This window comes from Serinus canaria, chromosome 7 (genome assembly GCF_022539315.1).
Source record: "Serinus canaria isolate serCan28SL12 chromosome 7, serCan2020, whole genome shotgun sequence".
NCBI lineage: Eukaryota > Metazoa > Chordata > Aves > Passeriformes > Fringillidae > Serinus > Serinus canaria.
The window spans coordinates 19,989,866-20,013,077 of record NC_066321.1 but is presented as its reverse complement, the minus strand read 5'-3'; the positions used below and the strand labels follow the sequence as shown (position 1 = coordinate 20,013,077).

Below are 23,212 nucleotides of genomic sequence, written 5' to 3'. Positions count from 1 at the left end.
CTTCTTGCCCTGGGAGGCACTTATTCCTTCTCTGCTGTGTCCTGCCCAGTCAGGGCAGGAAACAGTAAAGCAACAGAGAAGAGAGAGAGCTTCACCAGCCAGTCCCCATCCAAAGCATTGCTGGCTCAAGTCTTTTAGTTTCTAAAAGGATTTAATAGCAAAATTTTTCTGTGTTGTTGAGAGTATGCTAATGGTTGATGAGACCGGTTTCAAACTTGTTTGGCATGGAACATATGCTTAGTGGGTTCTAGTGCTCACCTTAAATAACCAGCAGCAATTGAATCCACCAGTGTCAATAAATACTAGTCCAGACCACAATACATGTGGCTCATTTTAGCTACATTTAGCTACATTATGTATAAAAGTATAAAGGAATGGCTGTTCTTACAAGCCAAAAGCATATAAACCATTTAAGAAATAACAGTTTCTCTAGTCTCATGTACTTACACATTTATTGGAGCTTTCTTATGAGATAATTTCATACCAACAGCAGAACATCTCCCTCATTTAGACCTCCTGAGAGTCTTTTCATTGGCAGTTCTGGTTTAGACACTCTTTTGATACACTCATAGGGAGTGTCTGCTGTTTCTCTGTTAACATTGCCCCCAAACCATAAGCACAGCCATGCATGTACAATAAAAGGGGGATTTTAAAAGTTAAACCAAGACAAGAGTAGTCACAGTAGACAAGAGTACTTTATTCAGAAGATGCTTAAACACTCTGTGATGATCACTGAAACAGATTCCTTTTGTACATCTGAAATAAACGTACCTCAGTGATGATTTTAAGAACTGGGTTTACAAAAGTGACCTCAATTGAATTTTTTTTTCTTGAATTTTTTTTTCCTCTTTATCTGTCTTCATTAGATTCACAACTTTATATACAGCAACACTTTTTCCCCCAAGACGACTTTGTGCTGCCAAGGTCTTGAAACTCCTTTTTTTCCTACGCTTAGGTAACAAAATGTAGATGCTTCTTTCTCAGTGCAAACCATTTGCTTACTCACCATTATTTCATCATCTTTCAAGGAAAGCACCACAGACTGAATGTGTAAGATACTCTTCCCAGGTTTTATTGCAGTTATTCAGTATGATGAAATCATAAACTACGTCACCTTCCCAGACTTATTGCTCAAAATCCAGAGGTCTTTATCTTGAATCCTTCCCTTTTTTTTGGTAATTGTTTCAGTAAAGAAATCTATTCTTTCTTTCACGTTCACATAGCACTCATCCTGAATGCAGTTCAGTCTTTCTCAATAGAAAACCCAGAAAACTGATCTAGATAAATATTGTCCTTCCTAAGCAGAACAGCTAGGCAAAATAACCTGTATGTTTTCTTATTTAGGATGGGATATCATTAAGAAATAGGAGTCCTTTGATGCAATTAAATCTGTTTTCAGGATCTCTAATTACAGTTCCTGCTTTCTCATTTATGGGAGAGTTCAAAACACAAGAGTATCTTCCTGCTCCAGCCTCTTTAAGCCAGCACCCAGTTCAAAGGCCACAAGCTTTCCTGAGTGTGGCTTAAGAGCTGCTTTGGGCTTGGTTTTTATGCCGCTCCTGAACTCTTGCTGTTTTTTCTTTGAACAGTTTCCTATATACTGCCAGGTTCCCTGATCAGAATGCAGAATGTTCTCTGCCCACAGTGCTTAAACTGCTGAGCAACCTTGCACATACCTTTGGTTTGTGAAAAAAAACATTTGCTTAGTAGCTTCTTGTAGACTGTTTATTGAAAGATGGTGGTTAAGCCTTGCAATTTCAGCCCAACCTACAAATGGTATATGAAGGACCACCTCCGTAGCACGCAGGAGATCACCTCTACATGTTCTTGATAATGCCTACATATTCAAAATACAAAACATTTGTTGCTCTTACAGTGAAACTGCATTAAAATTTTACTCAAAATGGTGTTACCAAGCGTATGTAAAACTTCTAATGGCAGACCTTGGTGAAATTCCACTGCCCCTGCAATGTTTGAAAAGACAGAAGAAGGTCTGAACAATGTTGTCTCTGTTTTAGAAAGACTGTTATATCAAGAATAAGATTTTATTTTATTGTAACATCATGATTAAGGCTGATTTGAAACTGTATCATAGATTTTAGATCAAGATGTGAAATATCATAACATTGATGTTAAATCAAGCTTGTGACTCCAAGTTAAGCCAGAGTCAATTGTGATGTCTGGGAGAATGTATACATTTCATCATAGACTTGAGTAATAGACTAGTGCAGCTTTTTTTTTTTTTTTTCCAAGGAGCTAAGTATTTAGACTTCTAAATAACTGTTACACAATTTGCTGCCAGGTGCCAACAACAGTTGCCAGGTAATTGGTAACTACCAGTACTCTTCTGTGCTCTTCAAATAATTTTGTGTGAGCTTTATACATATGGAAGGAACTGCAATCGAAAATAAACAGTCGTCTAAATCCTGTCTTTGACTGATAAATACGTTGAAGCCAATGCTTTTATTTGGACTAACAAACGAGAGAACTGAACGTACGGAGGACTTTAAGAAGTGCTTTCTAAACTGCGGTTACTACTGCCTGGGGCTACCAATGACGAGCAAGATTTTCCCAGTCTTGGGGAGCTGCAGTGACTTCCCGCCCGGGGAGCGTGCGAGGGAACGCAGCGGGCTCAGCCCCGTTCCTGCGCGGACTGTCAGGGTATCCAGGAGCGCGCAGGGCGCCGCGGGTCCGCACGCCGGGGCGCGGACAGCAGGTGCGCGGGGGGACCGGGTGGCGCTTCGGCTGTGGATCCTCCTGTGCTCTGATACCTACCTGCTCGGGAGCGGCTAATACCAACTTGATTTTTGAAAAGAAGAGAGAGAAAAAGAAATGTTTGGCGCTGTTGTTACTTCAGCTGTCCGAGCCTCGGTCGCGGCAGCTGTCGCCACTTTTCCCTCCCGGGAACCTCGCTGCTTTGCGCCGAAGCCGGGGCTGGCGCTCTCCGCGCCGCGCTGGCCGCCCGGGCTTTGAAAGTAGCGCGCAGCATCACAGCAGCCTGGCGCTCGCGTCTCTCCAGCGTCCCTCGCCCCGCCGGCTCCAGCTCCCCCGGCGGAGGCACCGGAGAGCGCTCCGCACCCACCGACGCTGTCCCGCGCCGGCTCGCCTCGCCGACATGGTATCACCCGAAACGCGTATCCCTCCATGGCGTGGTATATCCCGGCGCGGGAGGCGCTTCCCTCGGGCCGGTCGCGCCCGCCGCCCCCAGCCCGTCTCTTCCGTGGCGCTGGGAGAGGAGCAGGGGCGCGCCCGCCGCTCCCTCTCTTTGTGTGCGAGCGAGGCAGGGAGCGCGCGCGGGCGGGCCCGAGACACAGCGCGGAGGAGGGCGCGGAGCAGCGTGAGGCCGGGGAGCGGCGCGGGCGGGCAGGCGGCGGTTCTGAGTGCGCCGCGGGGGCGGGAGGAAGGTGGAGTGAGGAGCGCGGGGCGGCGGCGGCGGCGGCGGCAGCAGCAGGGCGGGGGGGTGGGAGGGAGCGAGAGAGAGAGAGGAAAGGCGGGCGGCAGTGGCGGCGGATAATGATGGCGTGGTGAGTGCGGCCACTGGGCGGCTGGGAACGCTGAGGGGAAGGAGGCGGCAGGACCCCCGCCCCCAGGTAGGCTGGCTCGGAAAGTTTGGGGCGAGGTACCGGGGCGGCTCCGCCGGGCGCCCCGCAGGCCCTGCGGCGCAGAAGCGCCACCACGGGGAAGCCCCAACTTGGGGTCGAAACTTGTGGCTTCCCCCGTTCCGGGCGGCGCGGGGAGCCCGGGCCCCTCCATCCTGCCCCGCCGCGGTGCGTGCGCGGTCCGGCCCGGGCCCGGCCTCCCCCGGGCGGCAGGAAGGGCTGGCGCTGCCCTCCCCCGCCGCCGCCCGACCCGGCCTGGCCTGGCCCAGCCCGGGACGGCCCTTAGCGGAGGGGCGGCAGCCGGAGGTTGCGGGGGGGGCCGCCAGCCGCCGCATCCCCCGCCAGAGCCGTCAGGTCGGTGCCCAGGGAACAGCTGGGTCCGCGCGTCCCGTCCGACACAATGGGCTTTTTCCCGCAGAGAGGTCTTGGGCTGCGATTCCCACCCCGAGTTTCGGATTCGTGTCACACGCCGGCGAGGCCCCGAGTTAATGGAAACTCTCTGTCTCTCTGCAGATGGCTTTCCGGATACCGCGATCCGCGCTGGGGATAACTCCCGATGTGGCCATTCACGCGCTTTGATTTCTTTCTCTCCACGTAGCGTCCCCTGCGTTCCATTTCAATGCGAGCAGGGAGGCTGACTGAGTGAAAGGCTGCTTTTGGGATCTTCCGTGGGATATACACTGCCTGGTGTTGGAGAGTGGAGGCTTTGTGCTAGGGAATCGTTTTTCCCATTCTTCTTAAGGAGCGGAGGGAGCTTTCTCTTCAACAATGATGAAAACCGAAGGCAAGGGGGAGAGGACTTTGAGAAGTGCTTCTCCACACCGAAATGCTTACAAATCTGATTTCCATGCTATCAAATGTTCTTTTGATGGTGTAAACAATCCTGACAACGCTTCTAACAAAACAGGCTTGCATCAGAAGCTGAGCAGCTCTTCCAATGGAGGGGGAAGTGACCCACACAGTCGAGGCAGAGCTGCCACTTACGGCAACAGAGTACACAAGATCAAAAATATGTTTCTGCAAATGGGAAGCTCTTCCTCTTGTGAAAGCAATTCACCTGCTGAGACTAAACTGATCGGCCGGGCCACAGCAGCGGAGTATGGCTCTTCTCCAGGTAGTCCGTCTTTTCTCATTGTCCAAAAAAACAATCTTCTTAATACAAGTACCAGCCCCAGTGGCAGTCCTGTGGATTCATTGTCCGTGTCTTCTGCTGCTGACAAAGTCATCCGTAGCAGCGATGAGGCAGACTTGGACAAAGTAGCCTTGGCAGAAAAATTTTCAGAGACCAGGAAGCTCTTTGAGAGAAATATAAAACAGCGGAGCTCAGTGGACAGATACTCCCCCAGCAAATGTGAAAGAAGTGAAGATAAGAGGAGGCATGGTTCAGCTTCTGATTGCAGCAGTGTGGTGGACCACTTCAGTTTTAATACAGAAGCAAGTCCTCCAGTTACACTAGAGAAAGTTGAAAATCAAAGTAATGAGGAGATGAAGCAGCAACATGCTAATAGTGGTTCCAAATCTTCCTTTCTGAATGCAGGGCCCATTTCTAGGAGGCTGGAAAGCTTTCTAGGTGACAGTGATACTGAAGAATCCAAAGAAACTTCCAAAAATTATAGTTATCCAAATCAGGACCCTTTGAGAGGCCAGCAGACTTTGAATTCGTCTGCTGTTGCTGATGAATGTCTGGAGAAAGGTGCATTCTCCAAAGTGCCTGAGATCTGCAGAGATGAGCCGAGCAAGGCACTGGGTAAAGACAAAAAAGGGCAACTGGTACTTGAGAGAAGCCCGGGGAATATGGGCAGTATGCCTGCTCAGGAGGCTCAGCAGATATCAGATAGTGTTTGCTCCTGGGTTTCTCCCACAGAAGTGACTTGCACAGAGCTGGTTGCACAAGATGAAACCTCAGGGCATGAAAAAAAAGGTTTGGAGGAAGATCATGTTGGTCAAGAGAATCAGAAGCTCGTATGTGATGTACAGGAAGGGGAGAGAAGTGACTATGCCTTGGAAGTGGTAGAAGAGTTTACGAATGGCAGCAAGACCAGTTGGGAAGAAGAAAGAGATGGGATGTCTGTAAGAGATGGTGCAATTCCACAAGTACAGGATGTTCTAGAGCAGGAAGAGAATACTGAAGAAGAGGAGCAAGCGTTAGAAAAGCAAAGTGAGGACTTCAGTGATTTTGGAATAGAGAATGCAGGTTTTGATGATGACAGGGACACAGAGCCAGAAAACCAAGAGCCTGAAGGCAAAGAAATTTTGGAGGTAGAGGAGGACTATATGTATGACAGCGAATATGAGGAGTTTCCTGGACTTTCTGAAGAGGAAGATCCAGCGCCAGACAGAAAAGTCAAGTTCTCAACAGCTCCTATCAAAGTAAGTACATTTGAGTTTTCTTTTTTCTTTTTAAATTGTTTTGCAGTCAAAAATACTCAGGAAATAAATTTTGTGGGTTTTGTGTTTTTTTAAAAGTTCTAAAAAGCATTTAAGAATTGTAAGTTCATAGCTTTTTTTCAACGCTAAGTATGAGAGAAATTACCACTTCAGAAAATATTGTATTTATTCATAAGTGATTTCTTAAATACAGCTGTTTCCTAACATGGGGTGGTGAAGCGCATGAGATTTTACTTGCTGGACTTTATCAGGAGCAGATATCTTTTAGGAGCAGGTACAAACACCTTGACCTTTAATACTTAATTTTTTTTTTTTGATTGAGGCATTGAATTTGTAATGATTATTTTCAGTTTTCCTTTTGGCACAAAAGTTTAAAAAAAATCCAAACAACCTCCCCCCAGAAAACTTTCATATTCAGCTTCATGCTTGTTTATGGAATTAACTGTAAGAAAATATCAAATGACTGGTTCTTGTATTTTAAGATTCTAGAATTCTCTCCAATAATAACCATATATATGTTGTTTGGTTCTAATATTGATGGGTGAATAAGTCGTAGGAGTGTTAACACGATTATTTTGGAGTTATAGAAGTGAAAGTTAGAGGGAGGACTGGCTAATGAGGAGTAGTGTAAGTTCTAACTTTAACAAGTTAAAAAGATTCATGTGTCTGATCTTCCCCCACCAAAAATACCCACAAAATAAGTTGCTCCACAACTTGAACTATGTTTACCCATAGTCTCTTGCCGACTTGAATTATTCTAGTCTTTGTTAAACTTTGGAAGGAGAATTGGGAGACAGACAGGGATGGAATGGGAGACTGTGCAGACTTTCCTCAGCATGCTTCTCTTGTACTATCACATGACTGAAAGAAATAATTTTTAATAAACAGCTTTTACACTTTTTTAGTAGAGAGTCAGGACTCATTTTACTGATCAGAGTGATGTAAAAATTCTGTTGACTCTTGAACTTCCCACAGCAGAGAGCTATAATTTCCCAGTTTGCTAACACACACCAGTGCTATACCCCAGAAAATGTTTTGATAGTGGCAAAAAAATTTGGCAAAATGTGAGTTTTATTGCGTGTGGGTTTTTTATAGTCTCTCCATAGACAAGCTGACTTTATATGGCTTTCTTCTAGTTGATGTTGCTTTAGTGGTGACCTGGAGCAGTGAAGGGTAGAGTGCTGCTATTGAAAACTGCATAATGAGTCTGGTTAGGGCTGGGAGAGAGCCAGAGGGGCATCAGTCCATTTCTACATGCATTTGTGCACTCAGTATCTGAGCAAAGTGCCGTGTAGAGTCTACTGTAAATGTGTTAAGTGACTTCCAGCTGTAGGCAGGGTTTTACTGATCACTGCTGATATCCTACTGGAGCAGTGGCCCTTAACAAACTTTTGCCTTCTTTGCTGTGTCAATGCCAGACATAGTTGAAAGCCCTAGTAGAAATCTCAGTGCCAACTGTAATGGTAGCTCTTGTGTAGACAAAACTCAGGTTTTGGTAACAAGCACTGTTCAATTATAGCTGCTTCTCTGAAAGCTACAGGAAGCAACCTGTCTCAGTTTATCATTTACACAATCAAGAGATGAATGGTTAGAAGTAACTGGTAGCAGTTTCCTATGAAAAATAATGTACTTCTTGCCATAGTGCCCCACTTGGATTGGCAGAATAAACTGTATTTAATAGCAATAGGGTTATTGAGATACTTTTTAAGGCACTTAAATGGAAGCTTGTGATACTTGCCTTCCTTTACCCCCTTTCCGTGAGAACTGACTGTATCTTTCCTACATTGGCTATAGAGATCTCTTTCTGCATGTAATTTTCAATAGGTTTTCCCTCTTTGTTCCTTTTGCTTGAGCAATGACTTCTGTGCCCATGTCTGCTTTTTTGCTTCATGTTTTCTATGGTAATTAGTGGGAATAAGTCCTGGTTATATGGCTTTTGGGATTTGTATTCTATGAAATAAAGAATTCCAACTTTTATTTGCCTACCCAGAACTTTCTTTAGTTCTGTATTTTTAATATCTCAATAACCTTTTAGAAAATCCCAGTTTGAGCTCACAGAAGGAAATCTCTCCATCTTTCTTCATAGATTTTTGGTTCATCCTAAATTGGAAGAGAACAGCTTAGAGCAGTGCCATGGTGAGAAACGTATCCTAGTAGCTTCTTTTTTCAGCTTTATTTACACTAATAAGTGTGACTAAAATGTGAGTGCCATTTTCAGGCATTCATAGCCACTAGGGAAGGTCTGTGATTCTTCTTTGCACAGATGTTCCTGAGAGAGGCCAGGCTGTCCTTGCCTTCTTGCTGCTTTCATTCTGAATCTCTAGTGATGACAAAGAAACCATCTGTATCTCTTGCAGTTGCTGTTTAGCAGGTATCTGGTAGAGTTGAAGAATTCAAAATGTTCAAAATGTATTGGGCAAGAAAAAGCACATTCTCAGATCTGCAGCATTCTGCAGTGAAGGAGCTTTGACCATTGTGTTTGAAATACGCAAAAGGGAGGTTGGATATGTCTGTCGGTAATGGATAGCGCTTCAGGCACCTTAAAAATTGCATTTATACTGCTGCAACAAAGAGAACTTGATTAATATTTCTGTTTTAAAGCTTCTAGTCAGTTGTAATATTGGCAAGGTCTTTGGGTAATAGAAGGAGACTGTGGAGCTCCCAGGGGTAGCTAACACTGTTAGCACTGCATCTGACCTGTGGTGGAGGTCCGTAATTGTTGACATCTGTAGCAGGGCTTGAGAACATAATTTGATCTGATAATTTCAGGAAAGATGGAACATAATTACACAAATACTCTGTTATTTTGTGTTGCCCTGTGCCTGTGAAAGCAAGCACAGATGAGACTTTAAAAGAAGTGTTTAAATTCCATAGAAGTTGTTGATAAACGACATATGGGATTTTTTACTTGTTGTGGGTGACCAGATTCTCAAAGTCTTGCCACTGTTTGACCTTTCCAGACCCTGGGGAACATTTTATCTTGGTTCTTGTTTTCCTGAAGTAGTTTAGAGAGTGATACAATACAGTTATTAGCAGAACTTTGCAGTCTGGGTTTGTGTTATGGTACATGAGCAATTTTTAGTCTCTTGTTGCCACATATGAAGCCAGTAAGGAAGGTATTAGTCAAAGGTATTTGCTAGGGAACTGAATTTGCCTTTGTCTTGAAGTTTTCTGAGTAAAACTGTGTAAACAATCAGCATTACACACAAGGCAAATAACATCAGGTAATTCTTCTGTCATCCCTTTATATTTCATTTTGCCTTTGTAATGTAGACGTTAACTTGCTGTCAGTAACGAGATTACATTCATGTTAATTAAAGCTTTTCAAGGTAATGACTGAGTGCTGTTTGATGTTTGTAATTTTGAAACTTTCTGTTTGGAAAACAAATGCTTGTTTTCAAATTGATTTCTTGAGATGTTTTCACCTCTGGCTGTGTCAAACTTTGTCCTCCAAATCTTTAATAGCACAGTGACTAACTTCTGCAATGATTTATGATCCTTAGAAAGTCTGTAGCTCAGGCAAGCTGAAAAGATAGTACAGCTGCTGCTGCAGTTTGCTTCTGTTTACTTATCAGTGTTATCTAGTTTATGCTGCATGGGAGTGTCTGTTCCCAGCTTTTTGTGAATAGTAATATATTTTGAGCTGGTTTAGTCAAGAAAACAGTTTAAAAAAGTAAACAGAACAAACCCCAAACCTTCATAATAGCATTACTTTTATACTTGTCACAGCTGATCATAACTTTGTTTCATAAGGAAACTGAAAGCAGCTCCACAGTTTGTATGTTATCCTAACCAGTCTAGTTTCAACTGCTTCTGAGAGAATATGGGAATCCTTCATAGTATTGCCATTTGTCTTGCACATCACAGCAAAGCTGTTGTATGTATAGCTGGGCACAAATGGTGGTGGTGTTCAGCCTTTCCTATTCTTCAACGTTTTTCATACAAAACTGCTTACTGTGGAAGGTGATGAAAAACTAAATGAAGATAACCCTTTAATTAGATTTTGGCAGCATACCTGCAAATGCTTTTGGAAGATGCACTTTTAGGAGATGTACAAATTTTGTAGGTGAATGTGTAGACTCTTGTGTTTTAACACAATGTTGTAGCACAGTGCTTCAGCTTCATACAGCCTCTGATTTTTGAACCATTCACTTGTGTACTGACAATGTCATACATAGCAAGGGGTATAAAATACACTGCCGGGTTGAAGGTACCCAAACCCTGGAGTTTCTTCAGGCATTAGAGAATTTGTGGCTGGTCATTTGTCAGCCATTGCTCAAGCACTTCTGTAAAGTACTTCTGTGGCATTAAGAAACAAGTATGTGATGTGGGTGAGGGTTGATGAAGGAAAATAGAGATTTTATTTGAGAGTAGATTTAAACAGAATTGACTTATATTTGGGATTTTTTTTTCTTGACAGAAATAATGTGTTTTTCCATATTACTTTGTTTGGGATCTTTTCCAATGACAATTTGCTTCTTTAAATTCATAGATTTTAATTGTTTTGAAGCTCTGTTCATCAAAATTATGACATTTGTAATGTAACATCAATACAACTTCTCTTCATATTTTCATCTCAGTACTTCTGTTTGTTCTGTGTACATCTGAGAGTATGGCATTCCTGCAACTTAACAGCATGAGAGATTAAAGATATGGATAATAACTGGAGGAAGAAAGTATATATTTTTACACGCATTTGAAATTTTTTGTTGTTTTGGGGTTTTTTTGAGAAAAGATAATCTTTAAACCTTTATTGAAAGTTCAGTTTTCATACATGTAAAATGTTTCTTAAGTTAAATGTTTATTAAGCCTAAATGCATTTAATTCTCCTTATAGGTTTACCTGTGTTACAGAGTTCTGTGTTGAATCTTCCTGGTGCCTTTATGGTCCTTGTTTTTTGATGCTCTGATGGTTGTTCAGCTGTCTGGAAATAAGCTCTTTCAACTCAAGCTGTCTTTGGCTTTTTTGTTTATTTTAATCATACATCTTCTGGTTTGATTTTTAGTAAATATTTGATATATAAGTTTTACAATAGTAGGTTGATTTGGCATTTCAGGAATCTTTGGATGAGAGTCCTGTGCTAGGACATGAGGCTGTAGATCAGAAATCTGAATTGGAACAGAAAAAATTAAGAATTTCTTTTTATATCCTGGCTCACTGCTAGAGCAGCTTGACGCTTTACATTAGTATCTCAGTGTATTTGTAACTGAATTATTCTGCAGATGCAATTAGACAACATACCAACTGACCTGCTTAATGTATTTGGTTATGCTAGAAAACAATAGAAAAATAAGAGAATGTTGAGGTCATGGAGATCGGGTGAGGTTATCACCTGCTTGTCCTCACTCTCCTTTTCAGTCCCTCCAGCTTCGAACTTCTAGCAATTTCAGCTGGATTTATTAGGAAGGAGAGAGGGGTTTTAAAAGGTACTTTTAAAGTACTGATTGGTTTGTAGAAAATTAGCACTTGTATCGGAGGTGTGTATTCATGGCCTCACTGATGACAGGGCTGCAGCTTTAGTTAAAGTTACTTGTTCTTTCTGGATTAATGCTGGCTGATCACTACGTATTCCCAGCCTGCACTGTCTTTTAACAGCTGTGGGGAACAGGACAGAGAAAAGGTGAATATGAGGCACTTAAGGGTTTCGTGGGAGATGATTAGAAGAAACACTGAGGAAGTGGTGGGGGTCAGCAAAGATAAGCAGATTTGTAGGAGACAAGTTCAGTAGCTCAACAGTTGAAGTGCTGGAAGATTCAGTTTCTTTTGATGATGATTACTGTTGTTAGTATGTGAGAATACATATCCTAGCCAGGTAAAAAATGAACCAGAAGTAGCTAAAACTGTTTTGCAGTTTACCTCTGGAGAGATGGAAAAATAAATTATCCCCTTTCCACATAATTCTAACAAAAAGAAAAGTGAACACTAAGAAGGACATAAGTAAAAAGAGATTTGCCTGCATTATCTGAGTACATATTTTGTAATCTTGAGATCATGAGGATTGAGCAGAGGTTTTTACAGGGTTCTTACATTTTTATTTAGAAGGACGGTATTATACAATATGTCAAATATCTTATTTTTCAGATATTTTCTTTCATCACCCTCTAAAGTGGCTTGGCATAGTGAATTGACCCTTCTTTTTAGACCTGGGGTATTGATCATTGCTAATGACTGTATTAACACAGATTAGTTAATTGAGTTGATCTGCTACCCCCTGATGACAGGGTTATTTTGTTGTTTCTTCTTAAGGTCTTTAGAATAGAGGTGGACTATTTTTGTGTTCACTGTTATTCTTTTGAAGTTCCCCATAGTGATTTGCTTGCTGTTTAGATTTGTTCAGGCCAAGATTTTTGTTTTGCTGAATACTAAATAGATACATGTGTATCTATGTGGATCACCAGGGGTAAACTGTTGTACCAAGACACCTGTGGAGTTTACAGAGGTTTGTAATTGAATCACTCTCTTTATACACATATATAGCTTTCAGAAGCTAATTTTTTTTTGTGTGTGTGTGCTCCCTTTTATGTGATATTTTGAGTAGTTTTTCTTTTTCTGGTCACATGCTACTAATTTTGGAGCCTTTCAGTCTCTTTGTCAGTCAGAGAGCATTGCCACCTCAACTTGAGTTGCTGGAGGAATACAGCCAGGTCTGCAGAGCTCTTCTGCAGACGAAGATCACGGATTGTCTCTGAACTTTTCTGAATATCTGAAATGAGATAAAATCAGTGCTCTGAATCGGAATGGATGCTTTTCTTTGTCTTCCACATTTCTTCCACCGGAATTTAAAAATTAAATACCTGAAAGTGAATGTTACTCCTTCTCAAGTAGTTAGTATAGCCTGACTGAAATAAATGCCATATTGTTTGTCTTATTCTTCAGCAGGCCACAGTGTTTAAACTCCTGCAGTGAAAAACAGAACTAAAGAATAAATTTTACTGGTTTTATTGAGAATTAAGTAGAAAATGAGACTGGTAAAAAACTGGTTTATTTATGATGACATTGTCCATATGAAATTGTTTGTATTGTAGATGTGAAGCAAGACTGTACTTTTGACTTTATGTAAACTGACTTGGTTGGGATTTTTGATTAAGTCATCCCAAGCTGCAATACCAAGGACAAAAGTGCGTAGAGCCTGCCTGTCTACCTGGTTAGTAACAGAAATTGCTATCTTGAGTGTAATTGTTTATAATATCAACCTTTACCAGTTGCCAGCCATTCTGAAAACTTTTTGAAGAGTAAAGGTGTGAGTATTTAAAAAGTCAAATTAAACACAGTATTTCTCTTTGCTGCTTCTATGATTATGTAGCCTGAATTGAGTTAGATTGGATATAGGCAATTTTTACTTAAAATATACAAAGTAGTGCTAATAAAATGCAAACCACATAGCTTTTGGAAGTAGAGGGAAGAGTAGGATAGCAGTAGCAAGATGTCTACTTGAACAGAAGAGGGAGATAGTGAGAGTAAACTGTAAAGTGTACATTAGGCTTCAGTCCTACATCAGTGCTGCTATTTCAAATGATTTTTCATGGGCACTTCACATTTTGCCAGGCATCACAAAGGCCTCAATTTGGAAAGCTGAAACTGTCTGCTATTGGATCATTTTTCCTGAGCTTTAACTTGTGTTTTGAATGTTTGGCTTTATGGAGTGTCAGTAAACAGGCACGTTCAAAGTGAGGGCAGGTGAACCGAGGGCTGTGGTCCTGGCTGGGTGTGCTGCAGGGCCTCTCTCAGATGTTCAGTGTTGCTGTAACTGCCTGTGCAGGTGTTGGGAGGCTTCCCATAAAAAACTGCAGGATTATATGAGAACTTTATAGAGATGTGGATGTTGCTTCCTTTCTAATTAGTTGGAAGCCCTTCGAGGCAGTTCCTGATTTCCTAATCTTACTGTTTAATTACTTTTCTAATGTTCTGCTTTTCATTAGGCACAAACAAATCTATGTACTAGAAATGAATGTTGGAGTGGAGGTCTATGGACTGTGTTTTTTTAGTCTGCAGCATTTTCATGCAAACATATGGTAAATTAGTGTTTGCCCTCTAATTCATATTCTTCTAAAAGTAACATTTAAGTAGACATTCTTCTGTGCTGTGAAGAGCTTGAAGCATGTGAAGGTCATTGTTGTTTTTCTGTGATAATGCTATTTTCTGTGTTAGCACTAAGATGATATAAGAAATTTCTAATTCTGTAATAGTTACAGGAACTGAACAGTAGGATCCTTTAGACAGGTGTGTTGGTGTTTTTTGAGTGCTGGTCTTGTCTTGAGGATGTCTAGATAATCGTCTTCATAAAAGATATGAAACCAAGTTTTGCATTCAAAAAGTGATTAAATTTCTGATGTGAAGAGTGTAGCTAGTTTTCTCTCCAGATAATGCTCTCTTGAGCATTAAGTAGGTTTGAAAATTTACCATTGTCTTAACAATTTAATTCAAATAATTCTAAAAAATTAAGCCTTCCATCAGAACTTTTTAAAAATCAAATTAATTGTATTCATTCTGAAGGAAAAAGCTTTTAAGTGAAAAAAAAAATACCTTTTCAGAAAACATTTTGCCATTTGTTAGCCTGACAGTGTCCAAAAGTTATTAATGTTAGGGTAACCTCCTGGATATATAACAAAGCTATGGTAAAAGGCTTGTGAAATTCACATGGTTTCCACAGTAAAATTCATCTGTTTCCTCTGTATTGAGCCAATAACTTGTGTTTGCTAAAGTATATCTTTTAAAAATACCAGTTGCGGTACTAATAATTTTTATATCTCTAGCTAGCAGCGGTTTCTGAATAGTAAGATTAGAATTTCTTTTGTCTGTAATGCATTTGATTCAGTGACTAAACCCTGCCAGACACAGCAGAGGGATGAACATGTTTAGCTTTCTCATCAGTCTTCTAAACTGTGAACTTACATTATTTATTATCCACGTTTAAATGTTACTTTTGCTTCTTGGCAGGAACAACTTGCTGACCAGTTCTGTATTTTCTGTATTAATATCAACATTTTTTTCTCTCTCATAAAAGATAAATACAATGTTATGATTACATGGACACAATAAAAATTTCTGTATTCTACTCTTGTTCTTTCAGTCATAGTTTTTATAGTGTGCTTTTGCTTTTCTCTCTGTTTTTGCAGTGTTTGGCTACTGGTCATAAGTTTTACTTTTCTTCTGTTCTTTGTAAATTAATGTTTTTCCTCAAAATTACTTTTTCTGAAGATTGTTGCTCTTACTATTTGGAAATAGGGCTACCTTCTTTTAATTGTGAGGTTATGGTTTTTAGAGTATTACCCAAGTGTTCTCATACAGTTGTCAGCTGTCACTTTAGGGTAAAAGTATGAATTTTTTCTCTTGGTGAATTACTCAGAATTGATTTCAAATAGGCTTTTCATAGAAAGGTAGTATGCATAAATATTAGGATTCTTCATTTGCATAGATATGTTTATGACATTATTTCATTACTAGCAATTATAAACATCACTGGAATTTAAGTGACTACTAGTTTTCAGTTCTATTATTCACTCCTGGTAGATTAATAATTCCTATAATCAGTTTTGTAGAAAAATGAGCAAATTCCATGAGAGTCTAAAATACAATTCTGTTACTTTTAAGTGAGGAAAATAACAAATCATTTCTAGAAGTTCCAGAGATATTTTAATGCTGGTGCCCAAGGCTTGCAGCGTACATAATGCTGTTGTTACGGCGCAATTTTGCTTCCCCAAATTTCTAGCACTTGATAGTGTTGTGCAAGAACCACAGTCATCCCTGTGGTTCATTCTTCCCTGAAGAATGTCATTCTTCAGTAGATGATAACTACTTGCATCATCTGCTGCTCTGTTAGACCACTGAGTTGTAAAGAACTGAGAAAATACAGTGTCACTGTATCCAAAATGAACTACTGCCATTCTCCACATTTTGCTCATCCATTTGATAGCTGATATCTTTTTAATATTCTAGTAATACTGGTAATACTAGATAATATGTACATGAATTTATACTTTTTTTCATGCCTTGGTATTTGATTTGCCCGCAAGAACTCAGTTATTCTCAATAACAAGTTATCATTTGTCCACACATGAACTTCCTTTTTATTAATAGTTTCAAATTCATCTTATCATAATTTGACTATGTTTTTGGAGATGCTGCTTTTTCTGTTGGGATGAAAAATAAACAAACTAGGCCAGTCTTGTTCCAAAGGGTGAATAATGTATCCTATTTAGTGATTTGGGAGCTGAGGAGGGTGATTAATTTAAAGAACTTGGCCACCTTTTTTTCTGATAGTGGTAGAATAAGACCATTTAGATGGTTTTCTTTATCTGTTTTGCAGATTTTTTCTCTAAAGTTCATGGAAGACATACTGTAAGTGTGACCCTGTTGTCTTTCTGTGTCCAGTTGTTGCCTACTGGTATCAGTATGAAAGTCACAAGGAGTTTTTGTATTGACCTTAATGCGAGACTTAGGAATAACAGCTTCTAAGGAAGGTTCTTTCATTGTGGAAGACAAAAGATTTCTGAGAGTGGGTTTCTTCCTCCCCTTTCAGTCAAGTGGATCTAATCTTAGTTGCTTACTGGACTGACTCTATGGCCATGCCACGTTTCTGGAGTAGGTGTTTTGCAGGGTTTGGGAAGAGTTTGTGAAGTTGATCTCAAGTTGTAGTCTGAAGGTGATGCAGTAGGCTCCTCACAGGAAATACTGAATTATATTGGTTGCATTTTGATAATCTGTTTCAATGACTATTGTTTGGTGTCTGAAGCTACTGCTCTACAGAGCTAAAGCTATATACTAGTCAGTGTAAATTCACAGGGAAAATGTTAATTACAGTTAATGCTGTGGTATTTCCATGATTACCTGTTGGGTAGTCTCAGCAGAAAATACAACAGTTGCAAAAATATAGTACCAGTGTAAATGAACTTAGTGTCAGTGCTGCATGTTCTTGATTAGGGAGATGGCTGCTGCAGCAACAATGTGTGTTTTTTGCCTTACCATGATGTTGGATAAAACACTCAGTGCCTGCAAAACATTTAGCAGATAAACCTTATTTTTTAAGATAAATGGGGGTGTGACATTTTTTCCTTTCTTTCTGAACTTCTTAATTTAAATGCAATTAACGAACATGCTGATATGTAAGATTAACCCTGTTTCATATAGTTTATGCTTCCTTTCTAGATTTCTGTCTTAATTTGTGTTGTTTGTTTATCTTTTATTTTTAACAATTCAGAAACTCAGCTGGAGTGAATACTAAAAATAGTAATGTATGTAGCAAGGCATTTCCTTTTCCTGGGAAACTGCGTGATTCCCTTGCAAAATCAAAAAACTACATCTGTTTGAAACACTGCAATTGGCAGATGGTGTGGGGGGAGGGATGAAGAGAGGAAGGATTTGGTGGAATGTAGTCCTAATGAAAAAGTCACACGATATCAAAGAGGAGCTGACTGATTTCTTTTAACTATTTGGTGCATTTGCAAGATAAAATCTGTTAAAGTAATTGTTTTGAAACTTAAAATGTTACTTCTGTGCAAGCTGGAAACTGTGTGACAGCAGCAGTATTTATTAAATTGATGGTTGTTTACAAAATGAGATCTCTGACAGTACCACTTTAATTTCCTTACAGATTGTCTTTCAATTATATGATGTTTGAAAGGAGGTGAGAAGACATTAAAAAAAGTTTTCTGTTACATTTCTTAGGTTTTCAGTACTTACTCAAATGAAGACTACGATAGACGTAATGAAGAAGTTGACCCTGTGGCAGCCTCAGCTGAGTATGAACTTGAGAAAAGGGTGGAAAAAATGGAAGTGTTTCCTGTGGAAATTGAAAAAGGTGCAAATCAAATCTTGAACATTTGCAAAAGATACTCTGAGAACAAAAGATAAAACCATAGCTGTATATTCCTGGAATTTAGGTCTTGAATTTTTGGATGTGTGTCAAGGGTTGGGTTTGTGGCAAGTTCTGGTCTAGTGAATTTAGTGAATATTAAGTGCAGATTGTCATACTGAATTGAAGTTAGGAAGACTACAGGGCAAAAAGGCTTTAAGTAGTATCTACATATAAAATATATTGTATTTTTTTCTCTTTTTTAAAGTGAATTTCTATTATCTTTTGTGTAGAAAGACTTGGAATGCTTTGAAACAACTCAGTTCTGCTAACTGTTCCATCATATGTCATGCAGCTAATGTTAGATTTTTGAATCCCTTAGGTGACAGGGGTCTGGGCATCAGTATCATTGGAATGGGAGTTGGTGCTGATCAGGGACTGGAAAAACTAGGTATTTTTGTAAAAACAATAACAGATGGTGGAGCTGCTCAGAGGGATGGACGGTGAGTTTTTGTTGAATTGATTATGCTTTTTACAAATTTCCCACTGAGCCCAGTTGATTTCGTTCAGCATGCTGAATACTGTGAATAAAAGTACAAAAGCTGAATGCAACTGAGTGATTATTACATTCTTGCTTTATGTTAAATTTTAAAAAATGAGTTTTTTATTATAGGACTTTTTGCTAAGTGACTGTAGATCTACTTACAGCATATATGAGAAATGTTCAAAATGAGCTCATGTGTAGAAGTACCACAAAATCATGTTGACACTCTAGAACACTAGTCACTGTGTAAATAATATAAAAAACATTGAGTCAGATACTGTGTAAATTGGAATTGGTGATTTACATAGTAACAGAGGATGAGGAGACTATTTTTAAGCAATGAAGTTGAATGGAGTCAGAAATTATCATTGTAAATACTAGTGAGTTTTAAGTGATATTTGTTATGTCGAAAATGTTTCAAGCCAAAATACTATTGTTTAAATGATAGCTAAGCATTTATTTATTTTGCAGAATTCAAGTAAATGATCAGATTGTTGAGGTTGATGGCATAAGTCTAGTGGGAGTTACTCAGTTCTTTGCAGCCACTGTACTAAAGAACACCAAAGGCACCGTGAGGTACGTATGTTTTCTCTGGAATAATAGTTTCTTTTTGTCAGTTTTCAGTCATGGAAAATACAAAACCACAGTATGAAAATTTTACAAAGATATTGTGGAAGGCAGCAGTGTAGCAAACTCATTTCTTAAGCATGTCTTAAATTTTTTTGCTTCAAGATAATTTGGTTTTTTTTCCTGTAGGTTCCTGATTGGGAGAGAGAAGCCGGGGGCTGAGAGTGAAGTAGCCCGTCTCATTAGTGAGACCTTAGAGCAAGAGAGATGTCTGTATGAGCAGCACTATGTTCATGATGATACAGAGCAGGTAAAACATTGTTCATGCTCTGCTAATGGGCTAAATGGTGGGGTTTAATCCAACTGAGGCAAAAAAAGGATAACACAGGCAACTTGGTAAAAACAGGAGAATAAGCACTTCATACACTGCTGTTGTTAAGGCACATGGTTATGGCTTTATCACTAATCCAAAATACACTTTTAACTGTCATCTGTATGTGACAATTTTGTGCATGTCTTTCTTAGCTCTCTTTTGTGGAACTTTGATGAAGGTATTTGCAAGTTATCTTTGACACTTACCATAGGTATAAGAAATTAAAAAGGAATAGTAACTAGTCAAAAAAAGTTTTGCAGCTGGTTGGATTCCTTGATTCTGTGCTTTGGTTATTGCTACTACCTTAATGCAAAAGGTAGTGTGTATTACAGAATGTTGTGTATTACAGAATGTTGTGATTTTCTCATTTTGTCAGGATGATGACTATGATGAGGAGGAGGAGGATACATATGAGTCACATTTACATGGAAAATCTGTAGAAGTTTTTGATCTTCCTGAAAATGAAGATTTTGGTTTACTACTGGATATGGATTCAGCAGAGTCTCTTCTTAAATTTAAAGAGGTGTTGTAGCAGTTTCTTAAATATTCTTTGTGATGCACTGGGGAACATCTGAACCTTGTAGGATTTGGATATAATCTCCTTCATGTTCCTTCTCTTGCTTTGGGTTTTTTTTCCCAGTGTCACCAATAAATATCTCTGGTAAATGTCCAATGAAATGTAGGTCTTCTGTAATTTTTTATATCCAATTTCCTTATGCATATTTACATTAAGCAATCTTTTGATTTAAGTTAAATTTAAAAAGTCCTTGGAAACAGGTGAAAGAACCCAGCCTCAACTATGTCCTTGTTGTCTGAGTATTGCATTAGATGGATAGGATGCTTCTCTTAGTTCTCCTGTGGCCCATTGGCTTGTGCTTGTGTTTGCTGCCCAGTAGAATGGCTTTAGCTGCAGAGAGCATGGGGGTTGTGCAGATATGCCTCTTTGAATGGTCTCAAGTCCTTGTTTTTCAAGAAGACAAGAAAAGCATGTTTAGTTTCTGCAGTCTTCTGAGATATCTGTGTACATAAAAGACTTGATTCTGTAGATAGGCATATTTTTGGCTTGGAGAGTATTTTTATGGTGTGTTTTTTGGAAGGAATGGATTTGTAAACCCAGTAGGGCATTTCAGACTGAATCACAGCTTAACATAATTGGAAATAGTGTGGTTCTCTTTTCCCAGGGTTTTGATAAATGAGCATGTTTGCTTTATTCAGGGCTGTGGGATTTAGTCAGGGACTTAAATGGTACAGACTTTGGCATTTAGGAGTCCAGGCTTCTCTGGTAGATTTAAATGCCTGTCATTTTCACTCTGGGACGAGAAAAATATACTGCAAAGAAACTGTTTTATCATATGCTGTTTGCTGCTACATCAGCTTATTTTTGTGTTGGTATTGGATTGGTATTTTGCAGATCTGCTAAGTTTGTTCTCCTGATAACATTGCCAATGTCATTGAGGAAGTAGAAATTGCAGGCTGCTGATCTCTAGAGAACATTCACAATTTTTCTAGGTTTGGAAGCATTGCAGCAAGCTGAAACTTCTTAAGTGCTGTATTTACTTGGGATACAATTATAATCTCATGTAGAATCATTACTGTGCTGTTACTAACATAAGCTAAATGAAAAATAAAAGTCATGGATTCACCACTTTTAATTTGGGATTGGTGCAATGTGCCTTGACAAAAAGAAAATCCCTGCAGGGTTACAGATGGAAAGAGAGATACAAGGAACAGCTAATACTTGTTAAAAAAAAAATCTTTACATTTGGCTTAAGTGTAGTCTTTTTGATTTCTAATAATCAAAGAAGATTTGTGGTGTAAAAATACATGGCTTAATTTTAAAATAAAGCAAACACATTTTTTTTAAGTACTGATTGTAAAAATATTTAGTACTGTTAAGTTTTTCCTTCATTCTGTGTCCCAGTTGTCATCTTAAGTGCATTTCTGCCTTTTCATTACCCTGGCACATTGAAACCTTATCGTAATCTTTTCAGCTTAATGTACAGACCACAATGTGAGATTTTAGGGTGATTATGTACTGGGGAACTTGTTTGAAGTTTGAGTAATTTTTAATTTTTTTGAAATAAAACTCATGATGACTTCTCCTGTAATTGACAGATAATTACGTTGACTTTATGCAACCCTAACAGTAGTTTGGGGAAAAAGGGATTCATGGAGAAATACTTAAAACTAACATTTTCAAATGTAATTTTGTGTGTGCTCATACAGTTTTTTTCATCTGTTCCAGCTACAATTAAAACATGCAGTAACAGTAGCTGAAGTGAATCAACTGAAGGAGAAAGTAAGTTTTCAAAGAATATAATTATTGGTAGGGTTTTTTGTTGGGTGGTTTGTTTTGGGGGGGTTTTTTGTTTTGTTGTTATGGCTACTGATTTTTCCAGGAATGGGCTGAATTCAAAAGGCAGCAATCAGTTTATGCCTCAGGCGCTCTCTACTTTATGCTGGACAGACATTTCTAAGCTGAAGAGCTATGCTCAAATTCAAAATAAAATAATAAAAAAGAAATCAAACAAATAAAGCCCCAAAAGTCACATAAAACAAGTAAAAAAGCCCTCAAGTCTCCACTTTAAAATGAACACTTCACTATTACTACTTAGAGTAGCTGAATGCTGTGGAGAGTTGTATGAAACAGCTCATAAACAAATATGAGAACATTATTAGTGGATTTAACTTGTCTTATTTGAGAATAGATTTGGCCAGACAATGGTTTGTGGCTGTCTTTCTGTTACCAGAAAGTTATTTCTGTTATCCTCTTTCTCACCTCAAATTTCTGACCTGGTCTGGGCAGAGAGTTTTTTCCAGTAGTTTTGGTTTTTGCTAAAGATTGGTTCAATGCCTCTGCTTATTCTGAGAAAATGTTTCTTGTTCTTTTTTGCTGGTTTTTCCACTGATGCAGATTTATACATGGCCTTGTTCTGAAAATACTGTGTGTGAGCAAGCAGCTTCTTTTCTTCCATTGCCCTTCTGTTTTGCCTTGCTCAGAAATGCATATCCTAGGACAACCTGCAGCGCATTGCTGGGAACAGATAGCGAGTGAAGAGGGCATAGTAGTGGCATATTGCATAGTAGTTGCAATAATTCTCAGTAGCAGTATCTGTTGAGGTATTTCATGCACTCTGTAATTTTTGAGGCAAGGCAGAAAAAGCTATTTATGACAGTTCACTTCTTGATTTCTGACCATGCTCCTCCTCTTTCTAGTATTCTTGGTATGTGGCCCAACTGGATTGCACAAAAGCTTTTAAAACTGTTGGTGTTAGTACAACTTAGGACCCTGTTTTAAATTCAAGAAATTCTTGGTCCTTTCATATCTTTGTTCCATTGGAAGGTGATCTTAACTGGCTTCCAAAGCACTGATTTATTTCCTCAGTGGAAGTGGTGTCCCCAAAGGAGGAGGCATGGATAGACTAAGCTGTATCTTGCCTGTTCACTCCTCCAAGGGCTGGAGAGCTTCACATGTTGACATAGTCTTGTGTAATGTGGCTGCTGTTAAGCTGAAGGGCTGGCATCCCTTTCCTTTACTGAGGGAATATTTGGTGATTTTGGACATTAACTCAAGAAAAAGAAACTCTGTGCATGCCATCATTGATTAGGGACACCAGTGTCATATGAAGTTACCAGGGAAGATCAGCTGGTCATGTTATCTTTATTCAAATAGCTGTTGACAAAAAGTAGTGGGACTGGGAGCTTGTCTTGTACAGGTTAAGATTCTTTATCTGCAGTTGTCTTTGAAGGTATTCAAATTAGGCTTCTCCAGAGATATTATGATCTGGTGAGATCTTGAACAATATAAGGTCATTTAATCTGTCTAGAAGGATGCAATACCAATGAGGAAGCAGTAAAAGACTCTTGGGTTTCAGTTCTAAACATGGTTAGATTGGCAGGGCTTGGAAGAGTTGATGTTATTACTTTAAAAGTTGTCCTGTTTTCATATT

General features: G+C 39.4%; 1 protein-coding gene across 5 annotated transcripts in view; it reads left to right on the top strand.

Annotated features, from left to right (window-relative positions):
• Positions 1 to 2,601: 2,601 nt before the first annotated feature.
• Positions 2,602 to 23,212, top strand: part of LOC103814438 (neurabin-1-like) — a 42,253-nt gene continuing 21,642 nt past the window's right edge. For 2 of the 5 annotated variants that reach the window (XM_050976637.1, XM_050976636.1), the window contains exons 1-8: positions 3,461 to 3,590; positions 4,113 to 5,969; positions 17,652 to 17,784; positions 18,161 to 18,281; positions 18,794 to 18,898; positions 19,079 to 19,199; positions 19,639 to 19,785; positions 21,508 to 21,561. In XM_050976637.1, the coding sequence (XP_050832594.1) occupies positions 4,368 to 5,969; positions 17,652 to 17,784; positions 18,161 to 18,281; positions 18,794 to 18,898; positions 19,079 to 19,199; positions 19,639 to 19,785; positions 21,508 to 21,561 (2,283 nt within the window). In that variant the 5' untranslated portion in view covers positions 3,461 to 3,590; positions 4,113 to 4,367. Of the gene's footprint in view, positions 2,717 to 3,228; positions 3,338 to 3,454; positions 3,591 to 4,112; positions 5,970 to 17,651; positions 17,785 to 18,160; positions 18,282 to 18,793; positions 18,899 to 19,078; positions 19,200 to 19,638; positions 19,786 to 21,507; positions 21,562 to 23,212 lie in introns of those variants that run through there. The other 3 variants (XM_030240196.2, XM_030240178.2, XM_030240173.2) reach the window with 3 other exon arrangements.